This window comes from Acomys minous (genome assembly GCF_964271855.1).
Source record: "Acomys minous genome assembly, chromosome: 16".
Classification (NCBI taxonomy): domain Eukaryota; kingdom Metazoa; phylum Chordata; class Mammalia; order Rodentia; family Muridae; genus Acomys; species Acomys minous.
Genome location: NC_140498.1, coordinates 3,478,377 through 3,505,671, shown reverse-complemented (window position 1 = coordinate 3,505,671; position 27,295 = coordinate 3,478,377). Strand labels below are relative to the sequence as shown.

At 52.0% G+C, this 27,295-nt stretch overlaps 1 protein-coding gene across 1 annotated transcript in view; it reads left to right on the top strand.

Annotated features, from left to right (window-relative positions):
* Positions 1-27,200, top strand: part of MYH10 (myosin heavy chain 10) — a 135,947-nt gene extending 108,747 nt beyond the window's left edge. Inside the window, 17 exon segments of the mRNA XM_084761535.1 lie at positions 446-658; positions 4,202-4,346; positions 5,126-5,332; positions 7,711-7,815; positions 8,501-8,653; positions 9,047-9,295; positions 9,676-9,774; positions 9,776-9,889; positions 11,320-11,532; positions 13,807-13,968; positions 18,520-18,648; positions 21,900-21,988; positions 22,280-22,403; positions 22,477-22,685; positions 23,672-23,780; positions 24,747-24,919; positions 25,584-27,200. Coding sequence (XP_084617661.1) covers positions 446-658; positions 4,202-4,346; positions 5,126-5,332; positions 7,711-7,815; positions 8,501-8,653; positions 9,047-9,295; positions 9,676-9,774; positions 9,776-9,889; positions 11,320-11,532; positions 13,807-13,968; positions 18,520-18,648; positions 21,900-21,988; positions 22,280-22,403; positions 22,477-22,685; positions 23,672-23,780; positions 24,747-24,919; positions 25,584-25,728 — 2,638 coding nt within the window. The 3' untranslated portion in view covers positions 25,729-27,200.
* The last annotated feature ends 95 nt before the right edge of the window (positions 27,201-27,295 follow it).

Here is a 27,295-nt window from a genome sequence, read left to right as displayed (position 1 = left end):
TTGAAAAAAAAAGAAAAAGGTCTTACAACACATTTTCCTGGCCCGTGTCACTGAGTCTGTCCAGCTGGAAACAGCTTCTTGCTGGAGACACCACAGTTAAGCACTGGTCCCCATCAGGAAGCTCTGCCACATGTGGCCTCAGTGGTGTGCCGAAGAAAGGGGGACACTATAATGGTGTGAGGGTTGCAGGCCTTGGGCTCCCCCGGGCTTGTTCCGGCTGGAACCCTCCCCCGCCACCCCCACCCCTCCCCACCAGCACTGTTCTGACTGTCACATCTCACCGACAGGACATTTTAAAGTAGAGAAACGCGGATCTCACGTTGACCTCCAGTGCTAGTTTGGGGCCTCTGTAGGCAGCAGGCCGCAGGAAAGGGGTGATTGCGGGGAGGAGACGCGGCCCCTCACAAGCCATCCTGAGCGCCTTTGTGCCTGCGTCTTTTGACAGAGGAGATGATGAGACGCTGCATAAGAATAATGCGCTGAAGGTTGCGCGGGAGCTGCAGGCCCAAATCGCTGAGCTCCAGGAAGACTTTGAGTCTGAAAAGGCTTCACGGAACAAGGCTGAGAAGCAGAAACGGGACTTGAGCGAGGAGCTGGAAGCTCTGAAGACAGAGCTGGAGGACACTCTGGACACCACCGCAGCGCAGCAGGAACTTCGGTGAGTGATGGGGCTCTGCAGTGCGGGGTTTGCCAGTCCATTCCACATCTGCCTCCTCACACAAGGATGACAGGGAAATGGGTGGTGAGGTAGCTGTGCTTAGTGACTACCCACACCACAGAGGGAGGTGGGGGGCGGGGCCGCAGAATGAGGTGGGAGATGTGGGCGTGGCCACAGACAGGTGTGGTGGTGTGGGTGTGGCCGCAGACTGAGGTGTGGGGGTGTGGGCGGGGCTGCAGAGTGAAGTGGGAGATGTGGGCGGGACCACAGACTGAGGTGTGGGATGTGGGAGGGCAGCCATGCTCAGGTTGCAGAGAAATTTATAGAGGCCAAGAGACTGGACCAAAGGGAGGGGCAGGATGAACACAGAAGTGATGGAGTAGTCAGCACCTGCAGGCAGATTGGGGGGGAGGGGCTACAAACAGATGGAGCAGCGACTCTGAGGCAGTGTTTGCTGAGCATGAAAAGGCCACAGGTTCCATTCCCAACACTGTAAAAAGAAAACCAAGCGAGCACAGGCCTCAGGTCACTGTATTCACTACAGTGTCTCCCCCGCCAGGCAGGGGCTCCACGCATAGGCATAGTAGACACAGCCTGGGAAGGTTCGTAGGCAGGAACCTATAGCTATCAGCCCATAGAATGTCACAACGCAAAGACTGGGCAGGGCCACTAGTAACATAGATGTCGTCTGTGAAGCCACTGGGGTGTGTTGCACCCCGCTGTCCTGCCTCCCGCTCACTGCTCGCTCCTGTACAGTCAGCCAGGCGGGAGCCCGCTTTCCCAGCTAGTGATTGAGCTGCTTGTGCAAGACTGTGTGTGCACCTGTCAGCAGCTCGGGTGTGTTAGCAATGGCAGAGTCACCATTGCCCCAGTGGGAGGCTGCAATGTCAGGTAAAGACAGACAACAGAGGAACCAGGAGAGGTGGGCATGGCTACAAGCAGGCCCAGGAGGGAGGATTAGTGTGTGAACGCCAATGTCAGTCAGGATGTGCCATCTGGATCTGCTCATGAGCCAGGAAGCAGGCCCCGGGGAGAATAACTGTGTCTAGGTAGCAGGTGGTGAGGTCAGACCAGGGTTTCCGAAGTACTCACAAGGCTCAGCGGCCAGCACAGCACAGCACAGCACAGCACAGCACAGCACAGCACAGCACAGCACACTGCCAAGATTTGCTCCAGGAATGTGCATTAGCATTTTAAGTTCTAGCCTGCTTCTCAAAGGTTCTGCTTTATAAAAATCCAAATTTTCTGAAGTCTCTGCTCAAGGCCTTTTTAAATGGGGGGTAAGGTGTGTGCCTGTGTATGCAGGTACCTAAAGAACTAAACACTGAGATCCCTGAAGCTGAAGTTTCCAGAACCAGAAGGTTCTCCCTGGATCTGGGCTTACAGGCAGCTGTGAGCACCTGGTGGCGGTGCTGGGAACCCTGCAAAAGCAGAAACCACACTTAACCACCAAGGCAGATTTCTAGCCCTCAGCTGAGCTTTTGACCATAACAACTCTGATCATTTCTGCCATTCACCTCTTGCGCATGGTGGCTCACACCTGTAGTCCCACGCACCTGCATGACTGAGGCAGGAGGGTTGCCTCAAGTTTGGAGCCTGGGCTAGGGATGAGGCATGGCTTCGGCGCTCCTGAAACCTTCCAAGGCCTGTTGGAGAGCTCGCCTACCCCTCCCTCATCACTGGTTTTCCCTTGATGGGGAACTGTGGGCATGGGCTCTCTTCTGGGCTGAGGACTGCTGAAAGTCTGCAGGGAAAGAGGTTGCCGAGTCTGGGGAGAGCTGAGAGCTGAAGGGTTGTGTGACTTTGGGATTCAGGTAGAGACCAGGCACAAACTGAGAAGGTGAGGAGCTGGCAGCAGGGCCTTCACTGGGCATGTACAACCCAGAGCCTGACCACGCCTATGTCGAAGTCATCTTGACGAGTGCTGGCCGAGGACAGGCCAGAGCAGGTGTCTGAGCCAGCAGGACCCGGTGACTGAACTGGGCTTCCATGACTCTTCTGTCTAGACTATAGCTAACCACAGAGCTGGCAGCAGCAGCCCTTTCTTGGCAGTGACCTCTGCCCTCTGTGTTAGCTGTTCCACCACAGGGAGGAAAGCATGTCGTTGGCATAGGTTATGCATCTGTGTTGGGAACAAACAGGAAACTTGTCTTAAGTGCTGCCATTTTGTTTTCAGACTCTATTTTGATCATAGAGTGAAACTAAGGTCTGGTTCCCAGGCCTTAGGGGAGCTGGTGACTGCCCAAAAGCTGAGCAGCTTCTGTTATTCTGTTCCAGAACATCCTTTGTTCCCCCAAAATATGCGGTTGATTGTAAAAACCTCCATTCTGTATCAGTGGCATAGACAGGAAACCTGATCGCTAAATCCTGAGGTGGGAAATGTAACAGTAACTTGGCGCACATATCTCTGGTTTGCAGGCTTAAATACTCTGTGACATTCTGGCTCAGGGTCAGTTCAATTGAGTCTGTTCTGCGACCCTGTTCGATCAGTAGTTATTGCATTGACCTGGGGTTTGAGTTGTGTTGGACCTAAGAGGACATCCTAACATCTGAGGCAAACAGCAAGTCTTCCAGAGATACCTTTCAGGGGGACTGTCGGGCTTGTGACAATCCAGCCCCGCTACTGTAGCTCTTAGCAGGAGTGAGTTCACCTTACTGGTTTCAGTGGGCAGGGAGGTGGGTAGTCAGAGGGCCTCCCACAGGCAAGAGCTCTACCCTGGAGCTGTATTGCAAGCCCTGGTTTCAGTCTCTGTCAGGCTGTCCTCTTGAACATGACACTGCGGTTGACAGATTTATCGTGTGTGGGAGCTGAGCTCATCTCTGGTTAGTGAAATAGCTGGGTCATTCATGTTGCCGTCATACGTCATAGGCAGTTAGAAACTACTAGAAAGCCACACAGGGATGTTTGATACTAGTGAGGTCCTTGCCTTCAGTGCAGCCGGGCAGGCCCTCTACTTCACTCCGAGCACTCGATCCATGGTCTTTTATCCGCTGTGCCCGTGTACCAGACACAGACACTGAGACCTTTTCTGGAGAGATGCCACCCTTCAGCCTGCCTTACCTTCTGTCTCCCAAGCTGCCTCCGGAAGGGGCTGAGGGACACATTCGCTCCCTGTAGCTGCTTCACGAGGATGACGGGAAGGCTTGCTTACGGTGAGGTACAGGGCCCACTGCACCTTCGTAACTAGGCTGTTACAAGCCTCCTGGGATTTGTGTCAGGAAGGGGGCTGGACTTTAGGCAGTGTGGCAGCACGTGTCAAGCAGTTCCTGACCTGTAAGTGGGCCAGCCTGCACAAAAGGATGTGACCTTTATGGATATCACAGTGACTCTTGTTTCAAGTCAGTGTGGAGGGCTCGTTGCACCGTTTCTAGAAGGATTTCTGATGTCACAGTAATGAGTACGCCTGCATACTGGAAAGAGCATGTCTGGCGTTTGTCAAGGACTCGCCGTGAGGTTTACACTAAGCACACAGTCCGTAAAACGTGTTTCAGTTTAATCGCTCAGCCAACTCTGATCTTCAGACTTTAAAAATGTGTCTCCAGCACAAAACGTGAGCAGGAAGTGGCCGAGCTGAAGAAGGCTCTTGAGGACGAGACTAAGAGCCACGAAGCTCAGGTCCAGGACATGAGGCAGAGGCACGCCACGGCACTGGAGGAGCTGTCGGAGCAGCTGGAACAGGCTAAACGGGTGAGGACCCCGCCCCACGGGTGAGGACCCCGCCCCAGGCTTACTCGCCGGGTCCCTGTAGGCGTACTGGCTAGCACCCAGCCTTTGTAGAGTACGGCTGGGCCTCTCCAGCTAAGGCCAGTGGCCGCAGTGTTGGCCCCTGCCCTCCCACACTGGCACTGTTTCCATTCCTTACGGTGCACCCTCCCCAGTGTCCCACCGGCCTCCTAGAGAGGCCGCCTTCCTGTCACCTGCCTCTGTCCCTCCTTTCTCTCTACTTAGCTGCAGGCCACCCTTCACTGCACAGGGTGATGGCGTTAGTGTGAGTGAGGGGCAGTCTCGGCTCCAGGACAGTAGGTAACCTATCATTGTCACCCAGCTAGTCAGTGGATAGCCAGGTTCTGTGGCCACAGAGCCCCAGGTAGCCTTGTCTCCAACCTCAGCCAGTGGCTCAGAGAGACCCAGCCCTGCTCCAAACTCAGGTTAGTAAGTTTGGAAAAAATGTTCTTAACAACTTGGCTACTGAATGCACATAGTTTATTCTCTCTGCCCTATATGGACAACAAGAGCTGCAAAGTAGGAAGAGCTCCCCACAGCCCATGGCTGGTACTCCAACAGCGCACGAGGTGTTCCCACCCAGAACCCCGGCACACTCAGGACAGCGGGTGCTTCGTGCATTCCTCCAGCACATGGTGCTTGTAGGCCCATTATGTGCCCCCAGAATTCTGCAGACAAAAGCGGCGCTTTTATGGCGTGTTGTAAGGCAACCGCTGAAGAATTCCTCCTCCTCCCTCTCCTAGTTCAAAGCCAATCTGGAAAAGAACAAGCAAGGCCTGGAGACGGACAACAGGGAGCTGGCATGTGAGGTGAAGGCGCTGCAGCAGGTCAAGGCTGAGTCTGAGCACAAGCGGAAGAAGCTGGACGCGCAGGTCCAGGAGCTCCACGCCAAGGTGTCAGAGGGTGACAGGCTCAGGGTAGAGCTGGCTGAGAAAGCAAACAAGCTGCAGGTAAGCTGGGCCCTGGCAGGTGTCACCACAGTCAAAGGCGGCAACTCTGGAGCGTCTTTGATGAAGATAGATGATCCTTTAAAGAGTAAGGTGTGCAAGTATAGACCTGGCCAGTTAAATGATCCTTACTTTAAAGAGTAAGGTGTGTAAGTGTAGACCTGGCCAGTTAAATGATCCTTACTTTAAAGAGTAAGGTGTGTAAGTGTAGACCTGGCCAGTTACATGATCCTTACTTTAAAGAGTAAGGTGTGCAAGTGTAGACCTGGCCAGTTACATGATCCTTACTTTAAAGAGTAAGGTGTGCAAGCATAGACCTGGCCGAGCTGCTGTAAACCGTGGCTGGAGTTGAGTGCTTTCAAGCACAACTGCACCTTCTCCACAATTCCAGTAAACAAGAGAGGCTGGCTGTACACACAAGTGTTTAAAGTATAAGTTGGTATAGGTTTTTTCCTAGTTTGGTTATCATATATTGTAAACCATAAAACTGAATACCCCTGGGACCCCCAAAACCAGTGTCTTTTCTCATTTATCCTAGAGAAATAAAGCTACACACAGGCTCAGGTTTACAGCTGCTGTCTGTAGAAATGTGTGCAAAGCACCAGATCAGAGACACCTAGGGCATCTAATAATGGACTGTAGTGCAGCCAGTAAAGTGACTTATCAGAGGGGCGTCAGTTTGGGGAAAGGCGTTTGTGCTGCTGCCCCGTTGAACAAAGCATGGAATCTGGTTGTTGCCTAGGACAGCAGATGGTCCAGGCACAGCATACCGTGCTTACCTTTTATGGAATTGTAGGGCCCCACCTGAAGTCCAGCTCTCCTCATCTTAGCCAGGGCTGTCAGAAGCAGGCCTTTTAAGGAGAATGGCCCTGCTGTGTGCTGAATCCTCGCCTGTGCCTCACGGTATCATGAGCGCTGTGCTTGGCTCGGAGGGCAAGGTGACATCAGTGGCTCCCTGGGAAACAGACTCCTGTGGCCGTCACACCCAGCTCCGTGTGCTAGGCAAGGAAGCTGCAGGTCACAGAAGCGAGCTGAGGGCCTGCTCACTGGCCCCTCTCAGAGCTCAGAAGGCAGGTGGTCCCCCTTGACACCAGAGACCTTGTACCCCAAGAGCACGGCAAGGCAAGTCCTCTGATGGATGTTGCCAGGAGAGTGGAACAGAAGCGTGGTCGTCCTGTTAGGTAATAAATGTGTCTCCCACAGAAGACACAGGGACCCAGGGACACAGGCACCTGCTGTCTCTTCCGAGTCCCTCTCCTGTCTGTCTTTGGCTACAACACCCAAAAATAAATAAATAAAAAGGTATTTTAGGCTTCTCTCTCTCTCTCTCTCTCTCTCTCTCTCTCTCTCTCTCTCTCTTTCTCTCTCTCTCTCCCTCTCTCTCTCCCTCTCTCTCTGACTTTTTCTTTCTTAAAAAAAATTTCCTGTTTTGTTTGAGTGAGTAGTGAGTAGGGCAGGGTTAAAACAGGGTTTCTCTGTGTAGCCTTGGCTGTCCTGGAACTTGCTCTGTAGACCAGGCTGGCTTCAAACTCAGAGATCCTCCTGCCTCTGCCTCCCAAGTGCTGGGATTAAAGGCATGTGCCACCACACCTGACCTAAAAGATTAGATATAGATATAAATTTTATGAGTTTTTGTCCGCTTGTCTGTCTGTGCACCCCTTGTGTGCCTGATGCCCACCAGGACCGGAAGAGGACAGCAGATCCTCTAAGACCTTTGTGAGCCACCGTGTGGTGCTGGGAACTACACCCAGATCTTCCAGAAGTGCAGCCAGCTCTCTTACCCTCTGAGCCATCTCTCTACCCCTTTTGGAAACATCTTTCATTGTGAAGGAAAAGGGTGGAAATATCACCTTATCCCTAAAATCTGACCATCAGCAACTTTATGCACATACAGAGTATGTACCTGTTTTTACAGCTGGAAGATATTCTGGCTGATGACCAGTCTGCACGTTTCCTTCCAAGTTCTTTAATGAAATATCAGGTTCTGTAAGGAGATAAATTCTAGGTGTCCCCACCATGCGCGCTTAATGTAGAGTAACATGAAAGAGAACACCTCCGGCCCAGCCTGGCCCTTCACATCTTCCAACAGATGTGGCTTCATTTTGTCTGTCTGTGGTAAAAGTAAAACACAGATAGGGTCATAGCATCCAAGCACCGTCTGCCCTTTCAGCTGGAGACCCTAGTGAGGTGGCCATGGAGCAGGTTTTAACATTACTATAAGTGGTAAGCATCTGTTGAAGCTGCTAGGTAAAATTTGCACGCACGCGCACACACACATGCGCAAGCACACAGAAGCACCACACGTGCACACTGCTCTGTGTTGAGCTGTGGTGTTAGCTTTTTCTCACGTGGCGCTGAGTCTCATCCTCACCTTTTTGCAGAACGAGCTGGATAATGTCTCAACCCTCCTGGAGGAAGCTGAGAAGAAAGGTATCAAGTTTGCTAAGGATGCGGCTGGTCTCGAGTCTCAACTACAGGACACACAGGTACAGCGGGGGGGGGGGGGGGGGGGGGGGGCGAGATAGGGGTATGTACCAGATGTTTTGAAGTTGTGTCTGAGTGTTACATATGTGACCAGAGCTTTGCTAAATGCATTTCTGTGATGGAACAGCCAATGAGACAAACGCTGTTTCTGCACGTGAGGTGAGGGGCTCTAAATATGGGGGCAAAAGTCCCAGATTGACAGCGGAGTCATTCAGCCACTGGGCGCAAGTTGCGCATCCAGCAGCGCAGACACTGATGAGGGCACAGCTGGCCAGTGAGAGTAAAGGAGGAAGACACCCTGGAACACCTTGAAAGCCACTCCCGTCTAAAAGCAACAAAGAGATTTGTGGTTACATTTTGGGGGAAGTAAATTAAGCTAAAAATAGAAAAGAAAAATTATCAAAGGGGTGGCTGAGATTGATCCTAAAGAGAAATGCCTGCCCAGGGCTGGGCCTGACACAGAGGAGGGGACCACAGCAGGGACGGCAGCACGGGGCCTGAGGGAGACTGAGTGGTTATAAGACAATCCTGTGTGTTTATTATATCTGTCGCGAGGTGTTCCTTGTCCATCAGGGTGCTTTCTCTTTTTGGCGTAATTGTCAAGAGATTTATTTTAGTTTGGGCCTTTTGTTTTTCTGGTGGGGACGGAGCTGTAGCTAACGCAGACACTCGCTCTTACACACACAGGAGCTCCTGCAGGAGGAGACGCGGCAGAAGCTGAACCTGAGCAGTCGGGTGCGGCAGCTGGAGGAGGAGAAGAGCAGCCTGCAGGAGCAGCAGGAGGAGGAGGAGGCGGCCAGGAGGAACCTGGAAAAGCAGCTGCTGGCCCTGCAGGCCCAGGTGCGTGTCCTCTTCGGGAGCAGCGCTGCCCTAGATGTGTGCAGCAACAGCAGCTGGCCGCGTGCGGCTGTCTCACTGCATTTGGGGCAGTTAATTAGGTTGCACTAAATTAAGTTCGTTATATGATTTTTGTTTTGGGGGGTGGGGTTGGTCCTTGACCTAGCAGAACACTGGTGTCCTCTCCATAACATCACGACCTTGAGAGACAGAACTGTGGCTTCTGTGGGGCTCAGTTCACTGCATCTTAGAGCAAAGCTGAGGGTCCCGCTCCAGGACTATTTGTCTTAAAAGTCATACTGTGCTAGTTTATAGTATTGAAAACAAGGTTTTATTCTTGAAATGCAAAGCTCAGGTGAGCTCTCACGGCCTTCCCTTCCCTTACCCAAAACCTAGTTGGCCGACACCAAGAAGAAAGTCGACGATGACCTGGGGACAATTGAGGGTTTGGAGGAAGCCAAGAAGAAACTGCTTAAGGAGGTGGAGGCGCTGAGTCAGCGGCTGGAGGAGAAGGCCCTGGCGTCTGACAAGCTAGAGAAGACCAAGAACCGGCTGCAGCAGGAACTTGACGACCTGACGGTGGACCTGGACCACCAGCGCCAGATCGTCTCCAGCCTGGAGAAGAAACAGAAGAAGTTTGACCAGGTGCGGGGTGCGCCCACATCCCAGGCCCTGAGCCCACATCCTGATGAAGAAAAGAGACACACATTTGTACAGTGCTCAGAAAGCACAGGAAGGGCATGTGGGAGTACATGGGTCCTGCGCAGGTGAACACCTGCCGTGTACCTAGGGCTTGGCAGTGTCTCATCTGGGGACATGTGCTCCTATGTGATGCTGTGGACAGGCCCTGGTGTCAACCTGAAATTCATTCATGGCTCATAACCTGTCCTCACAGCCTGTGCGTGACCATGACCATGAGGGCAGCTGTGGCACTGTTGGCACTCAGCGCTTTGAGTGTGTGGGGTGGTCAGCCTGCGGCGGTCTCAGGTGGGTTGGCGTGTTCACTGTGCTCTGCTCCCACACAGCTGTTGGCAGAAGAGAAGAACATCTCAGCTCGCTATGCTGAAGAGCGGGACCGAGCCGAAGCCGAGGCCAGAGAGAAAGAAACCAAAGCGCTGTCCCTGGGCGCGGGCCCTTGAGGAAGCCTTGGAGGCCAAGGAGGAATTCGAGAGACAGAACAAACAGCTCCGAGCCGACATGGAGGACCTGATGAGCTCTAAAGACGACGTGGGGAAGAATGTGAGTCGCCTGCGGGTGCGAGGGACACAAAGGGTCTGGGACACAGGCCTGTGGCGAAGGCGACTACAGCCTGGTCCTGCAGGCAGATAGGAGGAGCCAGTCATCTGGGCACACGTGTGGAATTGTGCGTGTGTGTCTGTGCTATGTGCATGTCTGGCGCGCTTGAGGGCGGGACAGGGCCCCGGATCCCTTGGAGCTAGAAGGGCAGGTGTTGTGAACGGCCGGTTGAACCCAGTCCATCCGCTCAGCCCCCAGATGTGGGATTCCTACAGCGACTGTAGCAGGTGGCCGTATGGTCCTCCTGCCCTGGCCCTCCTACCCGGTTCACCCTGGCAGAGGCGCCTCTCAACAGAGGGATTTCACATCTGCGTTGCCAATGGTTTCAAACCCAAATATTCCTGCGTCCCCGGGAGATGGAGGTTCGTGGGAGCTGAAGCGCCTTCCCCGTGAGGCCTGAGTGCTGGCCCTCAGGGTGCCTGTGGCTGTCAGGACTTACAGTTTAGACATTTCTGTGTGCTCTCAAGTGTGTGCCTTCCCTCGGTGTCTGACTAACAATCACAGAGTGCAGTCACAGGTGCAGTTCTAGCCTGGCTCTTTTCCCAATTTCCATTCGTTTTGTTTTAGAGCCTTTTGTTTTTTGTTTTGTTTTGTTGTTTTTGTTTTTGAGACAGGGTTTCTCTATGTAGCCCAGGCTGGCCTCGAACTCGCAGAGAACCGCCTGCCTCTGTGCCATCGTGTCTGCTTCTCCTTTCATCACGTAAACTGTGTAGCCTTGCACTGTTTTGTTGGCTTTGCAAAGTGTGGAGTCTACCATGAAGGACAGGTGACATCTGCACGGGGTGGGGGGTCCTCTGACGACAGCATAGGTGACAGAAGACAGCCCTTATCCTACTGCGCCTCTGCCGACCAAGTCCATGCCAAGTGGCGGCTAGCCTGGGTAGATAGAGTCGTGTAAAGGTGAAAACTCTACAGTGGTTCTACAGTGACCAACACTCACATTCATGTGGCCTTTTTGACTACTGAGTTACCAGACACTACTAAGGAAGGGGACCTTCCTAAGCCCTCCGCTCACCCCTGCAAACACTAACATGATCATGAACCCCAAAGGGAAGGTGACAGTGCACGGGTCTGCTACGAGATCACAGGTCACCTGGAAGGAAGTAGGGGTGCTCAGGACAGTCCCGGGCTCAGAAGGCTCATGTCTGTGGAGGACACTGCTCCTCCATCACAAGTCTGCTCAGAGCCTTCCCAGTGCGAGTGATCTCTTGTGAGGCAGTCCCGGCACACGGGGATCTGACCCGTGCTTAGCTTCAGAGCTCTGTGACTCACGAGGGGCGGTTAAAACAAGTGTGAACACGGGAGTCAGAACTCGGTTTTAAATTGCGTCTCTGAGCCTCTGCTCACCAGGTCTGATGCATCCTGCGCCGTAGGTCCACGAGCTCGAGAAATCCAAGCGGGCCTTGGAGCAGCAGGCAGAGGAAATGAGGACGCAGCTGGAGGAGCTGGAGGACGAGCTGCAGGCCACGGAGGACGCCAAGCTCCGCCTGGAGGTCAACATGCAGGCCATGAAGGCCCAGTTTGAGAGGGACCTGCAGACCAGGGACGAGCAGAACGAGGAAAAGAAGCGGCTGCTGCTTAAACAGGTGGGCTGAGGGAAGCCGGGCCCTCAGGGCTGAGGGAGGCCGGGCCTTCAGAGCCGGCCTGGCAGTTAGCTCTGCAGCTCACCCTAGGAAGCATTAGCTGGAGAAAGCGTTGACTATCTGAGGCAAGGCTGTCTGTCAAAGGGAAGCCAGCAGAGTACTCAGGGTGTGGGAATAGGGAAGAAACTGCCCAGCAGATAGGACAACACTGCAGACTCCCACAATTCAGGTACACATGCGCACACACACACCACACACACGTACACACACCACATACACATATGTGCACACACACATGCACGCACACACGCACACACACCACATACACACCCCTGTGGAAGGCTGGGATCAAACCCAGGACTCTGCACATACTGGGTAAGCACTCTACCACTGAGCTACATCCCAACCCTTAAAGGGGTCTTCTTTACAAGGGAAAGAACAAGGCTGACATTGTTCATTTTGGGGGGAGGGGTTGGTTTTTGGTTTTTGGAGACGGTTTCTCTGTGTCCTCAAACTCTTGACGGTTTAATCCAGAGGGCGGGGCTGGGATTAAAGGTATGTACCACTCATGCCTGGCTGATATTTAATTTTTTCTAATAAGATTTGTGATCGGGCTAGAGATGTGGCTCAGTGGTTCAGAGCATTGGCTGCTCTTCCAAAGGTCCTGAGTTCAGTTCCTAGCACCCACATGATGGCTCACAACCATCTCTGACAGGATTTGATGATGCCTCTTCTGGCGGGCAGGTGTGCATCCAGATAGAGCACTCACAAATACATAATAAATAAATCTTAGACTCTTAGGATTTATATATATTTGAACAGTCTGCCCTGAAGATTAAGTTTAGCAAGTTTGAGTGTCCATGGGAGCTCACTGGAGCAAGCCCTGACTTACATGGTTTTTTACTATTGTTATTTCATTAACATTAGCTTGATTCATTCTTCATTGCTAAGTAAGTTACACCGAACTCGGTGAGTTAGAGCCACATCTTGGGTGTCCCTGTTTCTGTGGGTGGCATGGCCTGCGCTGGAGGAACTAAGCCCATGTGTTTACCCTGAGGAGCCTCAGCACTCACTAGCAGCCCGGCTGAAGGCTGCTTGCATGTCCTGTGGAGGCTCCCGCCCAAGGTGAGAGGCCCAGGAAAGCCAGCAAGAGCTGTGCCTTCACAGCTCACCCCTTCATCCTGCTCTCTGGAAGTGAGTCCCCACGTCCAGCCAACACACAGGACTTCTGGCGGACATATCTAAAACCACATCCGAGGCATCTCCTTACCCCGGGCGCACAGACCCAGATCTGCAGCATGCAGTCACGGTGGTGAGACCCTCTCACCTGTGGAAGCAGCTGTCCCGCCCCTCCCCCACCTGGTCTTCTGCAGGAGCAGCTGCAAGAGAAGCCTTGGACTCCTCTGGGAGGAGACCCTGTTCCTTCACCCCGTGTTCCTTAGTGTCACACAGAAAGCACCTCCCTTCCCACCACAGTGCTGCTTCTGTTGCAGCTCTGTCAGAGCCCCCACTGCCAGGCCACCTAGGACACTGGCCCCCGCAGACTTCCTGGGTGAATGGGGAAGCCGGGCAGACCAGGAAGCTCACAGCACAGCTCCAGGGCCTCATGAGCCGACCCCGCTGTGTGATGTACGCACTAGGACTGGATTGAAATGATAAAGCACCGTTTTCTTTCTCTGCCTCACACACAAGTACAAGGAACTAGTACTGTCCCGTTCCTGTGGTACAGTTGAAGTTTCAAGAGAGCCCAGACTGGGGACGTGTGTGGCTCTACCCTCCTCCGCCGTGTCCTCTAACGCGGCTCACTTGGCCCTCTTAGCTGCAAGCTTCCCTTGTTGCTGGTGTATCAAAGGGCTCTCTGCCTGGGTCCAGAGCCCAGAACCTGAGCGAGCCCACCTCTGGAGCCTGAATGCCAGGTCTGCCAAGCGCATGAGTCAGGCCTGGCTCCCCCCAGCTCCTGGACACGGTCTGTGGCCTGTTACTCTGGCCCACTGCCCTGCCGTACCTCTGTGCATCTATCCTATTTTTTAAATCATTATCTTGTGCCTCTCATCTTTCTGACCTTGGGTCCCCTAAACTAAGCCTAAGGCCTTCCATCGTGGGTTCCCCAGAGCCACCAGAAGCCATGGCCTCTACCGTGTGGTAGTTTCCAAGACCTGAACTAAACTCGGCCCGTGATTTTTTTTCTGTAACACATACGGACCTCTGCAAAGTGACAAGTTCCCCTAGCCAAAGTAACTAGCGCCCAGTATAACGTAACCCAGCGCTGTCCTTCAGGTCCGGGAGCTCGAGGCAGAGCTGGAAGATGAGCGCAAACAGCGGGCGCTTGCTGTGGCGTCAAAGAAGAAGATGGACATCGACCTGAAGGACCTGGAGGCGCAGATGGAGGCTGCAAACAAAGCTCGGGATGAAGTGGTCAAGCAGCTTCGCAAACTGCAGGTAGGCGGGGGCGGGGTTGTCACGTGGGGTGGGGTCACGTGGGCCGGGGTCGTCACGTGGAGCAGGCTTGGTGGGGCGGGGTCACGTGGCCTTAATGGACCCCGATGAACCTGAAGCTCAGAGGACAGTGCAGTAGCCAACTGCCACCTTGTCACTGGGCTGCCGTCATGCTGAGGCCCAGAGCAGCTGTCCCCCTGGTGGTTGGATTTGCTTTTGAGCCAGAACTAGGGGCAGTAGCCAAGAGGGGCATCCTTACTGGAGTTTGGTCCTGTGTGCCTAAGTACCCTCAAGTAATACTTACCCACCCAGCCATGTCCCCAAAAGGAAGTGATGACTTTGCTCCTCCACTGCTGGTGATGTCATCCTCAGACAGCACCAGGCATCACTGTTGCTACCCAGATAATACACAGCTTTATGGCCATGATGAGGAAAGGAGATTTATTCGGGACACAAGCCAGTGTGCGGTGGCCCCTCTCTTATAGCTGGGTATAGGCACTGCTAGAAAGGGGTGTGAACAGTGACCAGAACTTCGTTCTTTTAACTTTGTAATTCCACATCTTGAACATCCATTCAACAACTATCTTTGGACAAAGCCTTTATACATATGAATGACTCAGTAGCCACTGACTGACAGAGCTGTGTGACCCGCTAGCCACTGACTGACAGCCATGTGTATGGAATGTCATCAGGATGAACCACCTGACAAAGGAGAGGCAGGGCGGACTGCTGCTTACCACTACACATGTGCAGACAGACCACAGACAAAGCCTTGTGGAAAATTATCTGTGGCCAACAGGTTTATGTCGGATTAAAGTTGGGAGATGAGTGGCATGCCAGGAGCGTTCATACACTTAAAATTTAAAGATGAATACAAATGCTTTTATTTTGACTTATTATAAATATACTGTTCATTACAAAAAATGAAATACTGAATTTGGTTTTTTGTAAAGATTTATTTATTTATGTATATAAGCACTCTATTGCATGCCTGCCTGCATGACAGAAGAGATCATCAGACAGAAGAGAGCATCAGATTCCGTCAGTGGCTGTGAGCCACCATGTGGGTGCTGGGAATTGAACTCAGGGCCTTTGGATGAGCAGCCAATGAGTGCTCTTAACCTCTGGGCCATCTCTCCAGCCCCCTGAACTTATTTGTTAACAGCTGTTTTTCGAGATACATTTATTCACATACCACAGAATGCCCATTTGTCCCGTTTCCTTTGGTTTGAGATGCTCCTTTCTCTCGAGTTGTGGAACCCCAGCTCTAACTACACTCCGCCCTGGAGGAAGCCACCTGTCTGCTGTCACGCCCCGTCTCTGGCACATCTAGTGCAAACTGCTCCCCTGACCTTGTGTCTCTGGATGTGCCTTGGTCAGCCATTTCAGAGAAACTAAATCCTATCCTGCATGGCCTTTGGTGGCTGCTTTCACGCAATGCATCTCAGGGCTTATCCGTGTTGTGGTGTAAGTGAGCACTCTGCCTTCACACTGAGTAACTCCCCTGTAGAGGTGCACAGACAATACAGACACACAGCACACTGTCAGTTAAAGCTAGTACGCAGCGGGCAGCTTTGGCTACCATGAGTTTAACTAATATGAACAGTTTTAGCACAATAGAAAAGACACCATGATCAAGACAGTTTATAAAGCAATGCATTCAATGCCAGGCTCACAGGTCCAGAGGCTAGAGTCCGTGCGGAGCATGGCGCAGAAGGCAGGCATGGCACTGCGGCAGCCCTGAGAGCTCCCGTCTTTGAGCCACACCAGAGGCAGAGCGCAGGCTAGCTGGGGATGGCATGCGCATGGGCTTCTGAAAGGCCTCAAAGGACAAACCTCGTAGCCCATGCCAAACCGTTCCCCAGCTAGGGACTAAGTGCTTACAACACAGGCGCCTGTGGGGTCGCTCCCATTCAGACTACCAGCCGTGCTCGCACATTTGGCTGGCTGGTTTCTCAACTTTTTTTTTTTCCTCCACCTGAGTGCCAGACAACACAGTATCTATATTTAACTTTTATTTTAGAGTCTGGGTCTCACTGTGCAGTCCTGTCTAGCCTTTAACTCAGATCCAGCGGCCTGTCTCCTGACTGCTGGGACTGAGGTGTGGGCCCTCTCTCCTTTCCAAACATTGCTGATCTCCGTTATTTGTTAGTTATTTCAGTGGGTGTGAGCTGGTGCTTACTTGTGGGTCTGTGTGGTTCAGGTGTGTGCACTTGCTCCTGGGTACAGAGCTTTTGCAGCTGCTGGGACCTAAACTTGAATCTGAATGTTTGTGTGGCAGCCACTTTAACAACAGTTGGCTTTTGGTTTGATTGATTAGCTTTTTTTTTTTTTTTTTTTTTTTTTACTAATTATCTTAGGATTTCTGTTGCTTCAAAGAAACACCATGACCAAAAAGCAAGCTGAGGAGGAAAAGGGTTTTTACTTAGCCTCCACTTCATATCATTGAAGGAAGTCAGGGCAGGAACCTGGAGGCAGGAGCTGATGCAGAGGCCACAGAATAGAGATGCTTACTGCCTTGTTCAGCCTGCTGTGCCTCCTTATAGAGCCCAGGGCCACCAGCCCTGGGATGGCACCACCCACAGAGGGCTGGGCCCGACCCCCTTGACCACTGAGAAAACGCCCTACAGCTGGGTCTCAGGGAGGCATTTCCTGAACTGAGGCTCCTCTCTATGACTGCAGCTTGTGTCAGGTTGGCAGCCAGCTGGTAAACGAACGCACTGAACATCCTATGTCCGTACTGCACATTATCTTTTATAGAAAAAGTGTCACCTGACCCTGCCCGTGAATCTCCTCAGTTGCACTGTCCTTAGTGACACTGAAGTTTTGTGTATCCTCTGGCTGTAATTTTTGAAGGATTTATGCTGTGGGGTGGTGGTGGTGGTGGTTCTTATGTGAGCCTAAGGGGGAGGAGGCACTACCAGGGCACACTGAGTCAGAGGAAGGTGGCCTCAGTTCTGCTTGCCAGCGGTACACGGACTGTGGGCCTGGTTGACTGGAGACTTGTTTCCAGCTGATCTGAAGGTGAAGGCTTATCCTAGGTGGCTAAGAATCTCACGCTTCCAACTCAGCAGCTTTTGACCCATTTTGGGTTTTTGGTTTTTTTTGTTTTTGTTTTTAGAGACAGGGTTTCTCTGTGTAACAGCCCTGACTGTCCTGGGCTCGCTTTTTAGAGCAGGCTGGCCTCGAACTCACAGAGATCCGTCTGCCTCTGCTTCCTGTGCTGGGGTTGCAGGCCCATTTTGAATTTTTGTTGCGTGGCTTTAGGTGCAGAAACAGCTCCATCCTGCCCCTGTGTGCTGAGTGCTGTCCCCCAGACAAACAGACCCAACCATCCTGACCCCATGTGCTGAGTGCTGTCCCCCAGACAGACAGACCCAACCATCCTGACCCCGTGTGCTGAGTGCTGTCCCCCAGACAGACAGACCCAACCATCCTGACCCCGTGTGCTGAGTGCTGTCCCCTAGACAGACAGACCCAACCATCCTGACCCCGTGTGCACTGAGTGCTGTCCCCCAGACAAACAGACCCAACCATCCTGACCCCGTGTGCACTGAGTGCTGTCCCCCAGACAGACAGACCCAACCATCCTGACCCCGTGTGCACTGAGTGCTGTCCCCCAGACAGACAGACCCAACCATCCTGACTCCGTGTGCACTGAGTGCTGTCCCCCACTGGACCGTCTTGGCAAACTCTGTTTCTGGGCTTTCAACCCTATCTATCTCCACCCTGCCCTCCATACCACCCTCACAGCCTTGGTTCCTGTAGCTGTACCACGTTGTGGAATTGGGAAGTACAGTTGGCCAAGGTTCATCCTTCTTTAACACTGGTTCAGCTGTTCTAGCTGGATTCCTTGCAATACTGCATGGATTTTTGGCATTAGCGTATACACCTCTAAGCAAAAAAGGCAATCTTGGACTTTTAATTATTGACTATAGCTCAATTTGCCACATTAATATAATTCCTTTGATCATAAATTTCTTGCTATGTATATATGTCTTTAATTTCTGACATTTTTTGGTCTTCAGTGTATGTGTTCTTTGCATCTTTTCAGTTGTGCCTATCTATAGTTAACTTTCTGCTTAGTTTTGAATGCAGCTTCTGTATATCCACTCACCTTTCAACATCAGTCTGGCTACGCCATTTACTAGCTCTGATGACTTTTTTAGTAGATCTTTAAGATGTCCTAAGTGAAGATCACGCCATAAACCCGCTAGTTTACTCCTTCCTTCTCGACTGACGTCTTTCTTGTCTTGCCGAGTGGCCTGGCCTGGACTGGACTCCCCACTTTCAAGACTGGACATCCATCCCGGCTTGATGACCTTTCAGGGTGGAACGCGCAGATTAAAGCTTCATTCTTTTCATAGCTCATTGATTATTTTATAATGAAAAGGTGATTATATCAAATACCACTTGTGCACACACTTGGTCGTGGTAGAGGTTCCCTGTCTGCGTGTTACCAGCATTACCTGCTCCTGCTGAGGGATTTACAAGGCTTTGGTCCTGTTTACAATGAAAACTGCTCCCTAAAAGCACTGTGCTCTCTGGCCGCAGGCACAGATGAAGGATTACCAGCGTGAACTAGAAGAAGCCCGAGCGTCTAGAGATGAGATTTTTGCTCAGTCCAAAGAGAGTGAAAAGAAACTGAAGAGTCTAGAAGCAGAAATCCTTCAGCTGCAGGAGGTAGGTCTGCACGGCCGCCCGGCCGCCTGCATGTTCAGCAAATGCTGGTCCTTAGTCATCTGAGACTAGATTAAGTATATTTTGTCATCTACACAGTGTGATTTCAGTTCAGCACAAATGCTCAGTCACTTGTTCCTCTACCTGGCTAAAGGCAGGGCAGCTGGTTAGTAACTTGTCCACAGCCTTCTGGAGTTTGCTCCCCTGAGAGAAAGGAGAGCTCCCTAAGCTGTGAGACAGTGAGCCCTGCCCAGCTAGGGTTGCTGCCTCACACAGAGTACCGTTTTCACCAGAAGAGACTTGTGTTTTACTGAATTCCTCAGTGGAACATCTTAAAACAAGTAATTTTCATTCTTCCTCTACTAAGGTCTCCATCCCCAGTAGCAAGTAGTATAGAATTGTACCCATGTAATAAAGCCCTTGAGTGTATTCATCTGTGTATTAATTTTCAAAATCTTCTCAAAAGATAATGACCCGAAATGCTGGCATGAAACCGGTGGCCCAGGCTCCAGCAGCTGCTGAGACCCCGCCAGTCAGGGAGGGCTGAGAAGGGAGCATTACTTTAGTCCTTTTAGGTTTACTACTTTATATATTTTATTAGTGGTTATTTCCTTGGTTATTTTTCTTTCTGTGAGGTGTTAAACATGTGCAACAGGGAATGAAACCTCCCCTGAGCATGCTAAGAACACACACACACTGTACAGTACCACTGAGCACGCTGAGAACACACACACACACACTGTACAGTACCACTGAGCACACTAAGCACACACACACTGTACAGTACCACTGAGCACGCTGAGCACACACACTGTACAGTACCACTGAGCACGCTGAGCACACTGTACAGTACCACTGAGCACGCTGAGAACACACACACACACTGTACAGTACCACTGAGCACACTAAGCACACACACACTGTACAGTACCACTGAGCACGCTGAGAGCACACACACACTGTACAGTACCACTGAGCACGCTGAGCACACACACACACTGTACAGTACCACTGAGCACGCTGAGAACACACACACACTGTACAGTACCACTGAGCACGCTGAGAACACACACACACTGTACAGTACCACTGAGCACGCTGAGAACACACACACACTGTACAGTACCACTGAGCACGCTGAGAACACACACACACTGTACAGTACCACTGAGCACGCTGAGCACACACACACACTGTACAGTACCACTGAGCACGCTGAGAACACACACACACTGTACAGTACCACTGAGCACGCTGAGAACACACACACACTGTACAGTACCACTGAGCACGCTGAGCACACACACACACTGTACAGTACCACTGAGCACGCTGAGAACACACACACACTGTACAGTACCACTGAGCACGCTGAGAACACACACACACTGTACAGTACCACTGAGCACGCTGAGCACACACACACACTGTACAGTACCACTGAGCACGCTGAGAACACACACACACTGTACAGTACCACTGAGCACGCTGAGCACACACACACACTGTACAGTACCACTGAGCACGCTGAGCACACACACACTGTACAGTACCACTGAGCACGCTGAGCACACACACTGTACAGTACCACTGAGCACGCTGAGCACACACACACTGTACAGTACCACTGAGCACGCTGAGCACACACACACTGTACAGTACCACTGAGCACGCTGAGAACACACACACTGTACAGTACCACTGAGCACGCTGAGAACACACACACTGTACAGTACCACTGAGCACGCTGAGCACACACACACTGTACAGTACCACTGAGCACGCTGAGAACACACACACTGTACAGTACCACTGAGCACGCTGAGAACACACACACTGTACAGTACCACTGAGCACGCTGAGCACACACACACTGTACAGTACCACTGAGCACGCTGAGCACACACACACACTGTACAGTACCACTGAGCACGCTGAGAACACACACACACTGTACAGTACCACTGAGCACGCTGAGCACACACACACTGTACAGTACCACTGAGCACGCTGAGCACACACACACTGTACAGTACCACTGAGCACGCTGAGAACACACACACTGTACAGTACCACTGAGCACGCTGAGCACACACACACTGTACAGTACCACTGAGCACGCTGAGCACACACACACTGTACAGTACCACTGAGCACGCTGAGCACACACACACACTGTACAGTACCACTGAGCACGCTGAGCACACACACACACACACACTGTACAGTACCACTGAGCACGCTGAGCACACACACACACTGTACAGTACCACTGAGCACGCTGAGCACACACACACTGTACAGTACCACTGAGCACGCTGAGAACACACACACTGTACAGTACCACTGAGCACGCTGAGCACACACACACTGTACAGTACCACTGAGCACGCTGAGCACACACACACACTGTACAGTACCACTGAGCACGCTGAGCACACACACACACTGTACAGTACCACTGAGCACGCTGAGCACACACACACACACACACTGTACAGTACCACTGAGCACGCTAAGAACACACACACTGTACAGTACCACTGAGCACGCTGAGCACACACACACACTGTACAGTACCACTGAGCACGCTGAGCACACACACACACTGTACAGTACCACTGAGCACGCTGAGCACACACACACACACACACTGTACAGTACCACTGAGCACGCTGAGCACACACACACACTGTACAGTACCACTGAGCACGCTGAGCACACACACACACTGTACAGTGCCACCGACTGACTCCCTAAGCTCTGAGACTCTTGTCAAACAATCACAGAAGAAAGACCTCCCTCTGACATCCTACTTCATCCCACAAATTTTGATACAGGGTGATTTCTCTGTCACTTAATTCTATATTTTTCTAATTTCTATTAATGGCTTCTTTAACCCATAACTAACTTTAAAGTGTGTCTTAAATTTCCAAATGTATGGCACTTATTTTTTTAGTTGCTTACTACTTCAGCTTACCTTGGTCGATAGCTCCAAGGCCAAGAACAGGCTGCACTGGGTGTGGCCAGGTTCCAGTGGGATTGGAGTTTAAGCTTGTGCTGCATGGTTAAGGAACATGCAAGGATGGTGGGATATGACGGCGCCGCACTTCTGGTGGCCTTCTGTTAAAGGGCCTGGTAGCATAGCTCACGTCAACACTAAGGCAGCCTCCTTTGTCGTCACGTGGTAAACATGACTGGAGCGTAAGTGAAGATGGCAGTGGCCGGAGTCTAACTCAGTTTAAACCATTCAGGAGCTGGCCTCATCTGAGCGAGCCCGCAGACACGCAGAGCAGGAGCGAGACGAGCTGGCTGACGAGATCGCCAACAGCGCCTCTGGCAAGTGAGTCTCTGGGCAGCAGGTGGAAGGATGTGGGTGTAGGAAGAGGTGGCTCTCGGCCTCTGGGACATCATGAGAGTTTATGCCAGGGAATTACAGGGTCTCATCTAAGATCCTGGCCTCAGAGTTAGCAGCAGGAAGGTCACTGGGAAGTCACAGTGGTTCAGAGAAGACAGATGTGGGCAGGGAAGAGAACTGTTCTAAGGGCAGAGCTTATCCACAGATCAGGAGTAGATGTGCGCGCGCACAGTCCTCACGCTGTGCTGCTGACGCGCATGCGTCCCTTGTGCCCAGGTCTGCCCTGCTGGATGAGAAGCGGCGTCTGGAGGCTCGGATCGCACAGCTGGAGGAGGAGCTGGAGGAGGAGCAGAGCAACACGGAGCTGCTCAACGACCGCTTCCGCAAGACCACTCTCCAGGTGCCGAGCGGCCTGGCCCTGGGAGCAGCTGTGTCCCCCTGCACAGGCTGGCTGAACACCTCTCCTCTTCCAGGTGGACACACTCAACACGGAGTTGGCAGCAGAGCGCAGTGCTGCCCAGAAAAGTGACAACGCACGTCAGCAGCTGGAGCGACAAAACAAGGAGCTGAAGGCCAAGCTGCAGGAGCTGGAAGGGGCTGTCAAGTCCAAGTTCAAGGCCACCATCTCAGCCCTGGAAGCCAAGATTGGGCAGCTGGAGGAGCAGCTTGAGCAGGAAGCCAAGTAAGACGATGCTGCAGGTCCAGACTGCCTGCACGTGTACTCTAGACTGACCAGGCTCCAGGCCACAGCCCAAGTGCCCATAGCTGTAGGAGCGCAGGGCAGGGGATGTGATGACCTGGGTAGAAGTGCTCAGAGGCTGGGGTTCTTCCTGGCCCTGTTAGAAGCCATCATATTGCCCCATGACGCCTAACACCACCATCTTTACATGCTCACAGTGGGGCACTTCCCATTGGCAGCACCCTGTAAGGTGTGCTGGTTTTCTAGCGACATAGAACGTGAGGTAGCAGTTTCCATCCCTGACTGTTCCCACCTCACCAAAATGTTGTATCCGGCAGCTACACTTCTGCCCCGCAGAACCTCTGCCGCCCACACACACACCTTGTGGGGCGCCCGGGATCCTCCCAACTGTGCAAGGCCAGGACTGCGTCCCACCTCCTCGCACGCTGCGGGGTAGGGGTGTTTGCAAGTGTCATCATCAAGGCAAAGACAGTTATGGCGTTCATTAACACGTTTTAGCTTGCCCTCTGCCCTGACGCCCGCAGACCCAGGCAGGAAGGAACTTTTTCTGTCAGCAGGGATCTTCCATGTTAGTCTCCCTGGGAACAGTGTGGTAATTTAGTTCACATCTGCCTGGTTTTGTGGGGTTTGGTGTTTTCCTTAGCTGTAACAGCTCCCAGCATTGCAGTCAGTTGTGAGTAAAGTCTGAGATAATCACTTGATAAATTGGGTGTTTCTGTCTGGTTTGGTATGCTGGACAGGTGTACGTGACATGCGCTAGTCAGGCCACTCAGTCCCTGTGTGCATAGGGACAATGCTGTGTTGCCACAGAGGGACACACTGAAAGGCAGTCCTGCTTTAGGCTTCTGGAAGGCCTAAAAAGGCATTCCAATATGCTTCGTTTTCCAAGCAAAAAGAACTTCAAAAATATTTCCCCATTTAAATATAATTATTTTCAAGACTTGAAACCACTGTGGTCATTTTGACAGGGAACGAGCAGCTGCCAACAAACTCGTCCGTCGCACAGAGAAGAAGCTGAAAGAAATCTTCATGCAGGTGGAAGATGAGCGACGGCATGCTGACCAGTATAAAGAGCAGGTAGGAGAAAACCAGGTGGAGGGAGGGCGCCACCTGGAGATGTTTCAGCAAACAAAACACTCGGAAACTCTCGATTATGGTGTTCTGACTGACATGCTGCCTCCCATGTTCCCGCCAGTCACAATGAGGGAAGGGAGGCTTTGAGGTGTGGGCCTGGACTAAATTGTAAAGTTTCGTTCAGCTTCCTCCACTAAATGGCTTTACGGGCAAACAAGGTTCTCCCCGTTTCCCTTCTGTGCCTAGAATAGCTCTTAGAGTCCACATTGGGAAACTGGGTGGAGGAAGATGTATGTGAAGGGCACACGTGTGAAGGGCATATGCCCACGTGCACAGAATCCTAATACCAGACACAGTACTGTCATACAGTGACACATGCCTGTGATCCCAGTAGAAGAGATCAGGGGATCAAGACCAGCCTGGGCTATCGCTGACTCGGTCTCAAGACAACAGACAGTAAGGGTGTGGCTGTGGGAACAGAGCGTCCCTCCTGCTGTTCTCTGTGCACACTAGGTTAAGGCAGCACACAAATGTCCATTGCCTCTGGCCCGGTCAGTCCCTCGGGAACAGCAAGCAGCAGCCACCATGGGCACTAGGCAGTCCCTGGAAGTTTTGCAGCAAGGGAACCACAGACAGGTTTCTAAGAAGCGAGTGAGTACTGTACCCTCCCAGGGTGACTGTGTGGAACAGCCATGTGTCAGAGGTATGAGAACATCTGGACACAGCCCCATCAGTCACATGGAGATGGAAAACTAGGTCTTTTTTTTTTTCAACAGAAACGCATGGGTAAGGCAGTTTTAAGTTCCTGGTTATGTAGCCTGCTCTGTAAATACTGGTTTTGCTAAGTGAGGTGAGGAAATGCCTCAAGCAGCCGGACACCGTGTCCATGTGTGCTCACATGCTGTCGCGCAGAGCCGTGCTGACCAACTCTGAAGTCACTGTTTGTCTTTGTCCCTGTAACTCCCCAAGATGGAGAAGGCCAATGCCAGGATGAAGCAGCTTAAACGCCAGTTAGAAGAGGCTGAAGAGGAGGCTACACGTGCCAATGCGTCTAGGCGGAAACTCCAAAGGGAACTGGATGATGCTACCGAGGCCAATGAAGGCCTGAGCCGCGAGGTCAGCACTCTCAAGAACCGGCTCAGGTAGGTGCTCAGTGAGGACTCGGAAGGTCAGCCGGCTTCCTCTGTGGAAGCGTGTTGACTCCTCTGCAGTCCCCACAAGCAACATGTATGACATATGTAGTAGACTGGGAAAAAGCAGGAAGGGCAGGCCCATCACTGTGGACCAGGCCAGAGGAACATGAATCTGCAGTCTGGCCAGGTGTGGCTCCACAGCCAGACAAGCAGCCTCCAGTCAAGCAGGGCCAGAGCTCCCGACAGTGAGACCTGATAAACCAGCTCCTGCGGGCCAGGGAGGAGCAAAGCATGGCAGAGTGAAAGGTATGCACACACTGGCCAGAAAAACCAGTGAGCAAGCATAGGCCTCTGTCCAGCGGGCAAAGGCTGCCAGTGTCCTCCTTGTGTAGCCTGGACACTGAGACGTTTTTAAAGGTTTGAACAATACCAAAGCAGAGCCCAAAATCGGCAGTCAGTAAAACAGCCTGAGCCCTGCTGTCCCCTCTCAGGGAAGGCTGTTTGGGAGCTGGGGCTTCACCGTCACTCCCACCATGTCTACTGTGCTCAGGGGCACTGTGGTGGGGACATGATGGGGTAGAAAAGCCACCACCAAGGCAGCGATGCCCCGGGCTGGGCGGGCAGTGGAGAGCGCACACCGTTTGCCTCAAGGTCTTGTGTGGTTCTCTCTCAGGCGGGGCGGCCCAATCAGCTTCTCTTCAAGCCGATCTGGCCGGCGCCAGCTACACATTGAGGGGGCATCCCTGGAGCTATCGGATGACGACACAGAAAGTAAGACCAGTGACATCAATGAGACACAGCCACCCCAATCAGAGTAGACACAGGAGGTCAGAGGTGATACAGATGACCAGCCGGAACTCAGCCCAGTACTAGTCTGCCTGAGCCCTGCACTTGGGAATGGCAAGCTCCAGGATTCCTTACAGGAAGATCAACTGTGTCTCAAGGCTTTGCGGCCTGCGCAGACTGTATCCTGCTTCAGACTAGGTACCATTGCCCCTTTCTATCTCCACCGCCACAGACATGCGTATGAAACAGATTGTCTCATCGTTGCATCTACTTTCCATATATTCATCAAGAGACCGTTTTATGACACATAAAGAGGAAAGAACCCTTTTGAATCTGACTCCAGGCCCTGGGCTGCCCCCGGGTCGTTGCTCAGTTCTCTGCATGCAGTCGTGCTGACAGGGACCTTAGTTCTGTGTTCATGTGGCCCTGACCCTTCAACCACACCCAGTCTTCCTAGAGCATTGTGAGCCTGACCTGTGCTTGTGTCTCTCATTTCCTTTGAATAGTGAGCAAACTGTGAGGGGGGCTTTGGCGGCTTAGGAGGGGGTGGGTTTGGATTGGGGAAGCAGCTTCCATTTGGAGTTATCCTGCCCATCTCCTAAGGGGTGACCCTGCCCCTCAAATTCATGGTATTCCCACCGTCTCATGTGAATAGTCCCAGAGCTGTCTGTGCACAAAGACGACAGTGGCCACAGCCCATACATACGGTGCCCCAGGTGACAGCATCAGAGACTTCCAGGTGGTTTCCTGATAGTGGCCACAGCATCAGTGATATCCAGGGGGTCTCGAAGTGTCTGGCTTGCTGGTGCCCTCCACTCAGGAGTGAGCCACGGTGACCTTTGGAGCTCTCACAGAGGCCTCTCCAACCAGCCAGACCCTCCTGCTGACCTTGCAAATTCAGCCACTGCTTTGAGCCCAAAATGGGAATGAATATTAGTTTTATGTCAGAAGTGTGTTCCAAGTTTGTCAATGAGGCTACAGGACCTCGAGAGCAGATGCCTGAATGTTGACTTATGCCAGTGGGTGTGTGGTCCTTACTTTTTCCTTTCCCTTCCTCTGACAGTGTTACAATGAACACTTAGCATTGTGTTTTTGGTTGATAGTTGAGCAAACTGACATTACAGGAAGTGCCTTAGACACTACAGTACTAAGACAATGTCAAATGTATTATCTGCCTCTATAACAACTTAACATGTTAGGTTTGAGCTTCATATCATGTACTCCCTAGAGAAGTAGTGTAAACCAACACTCAGTGACAGCAAATCAGTGTTAATGACAAGCCCCGACCCTTGGCAAAGTGCTTGAAAACACGGACCTTTTGGGTTAAAAGCTTTACCACCTGTTAGGAAGAACTGGTCACATGGGTTTGGAATCTTTAATTTCCCATGTTATGAATTGTACTGGCTGTTGACCACCAGACACCTGACTGCAAATATCTTTTCTTGTACTCCCATATTTCTAGACAATGATTTTTGTAAGACAATAAATTTATTCATTATAGATATTTGGGCCTGCTCTGTTTACTTGGAGGAAAAAAGCACCCGTTGGGAACAAACAGACCTCAATAAACGATAACGATCATGTGAACACAGACTGTTT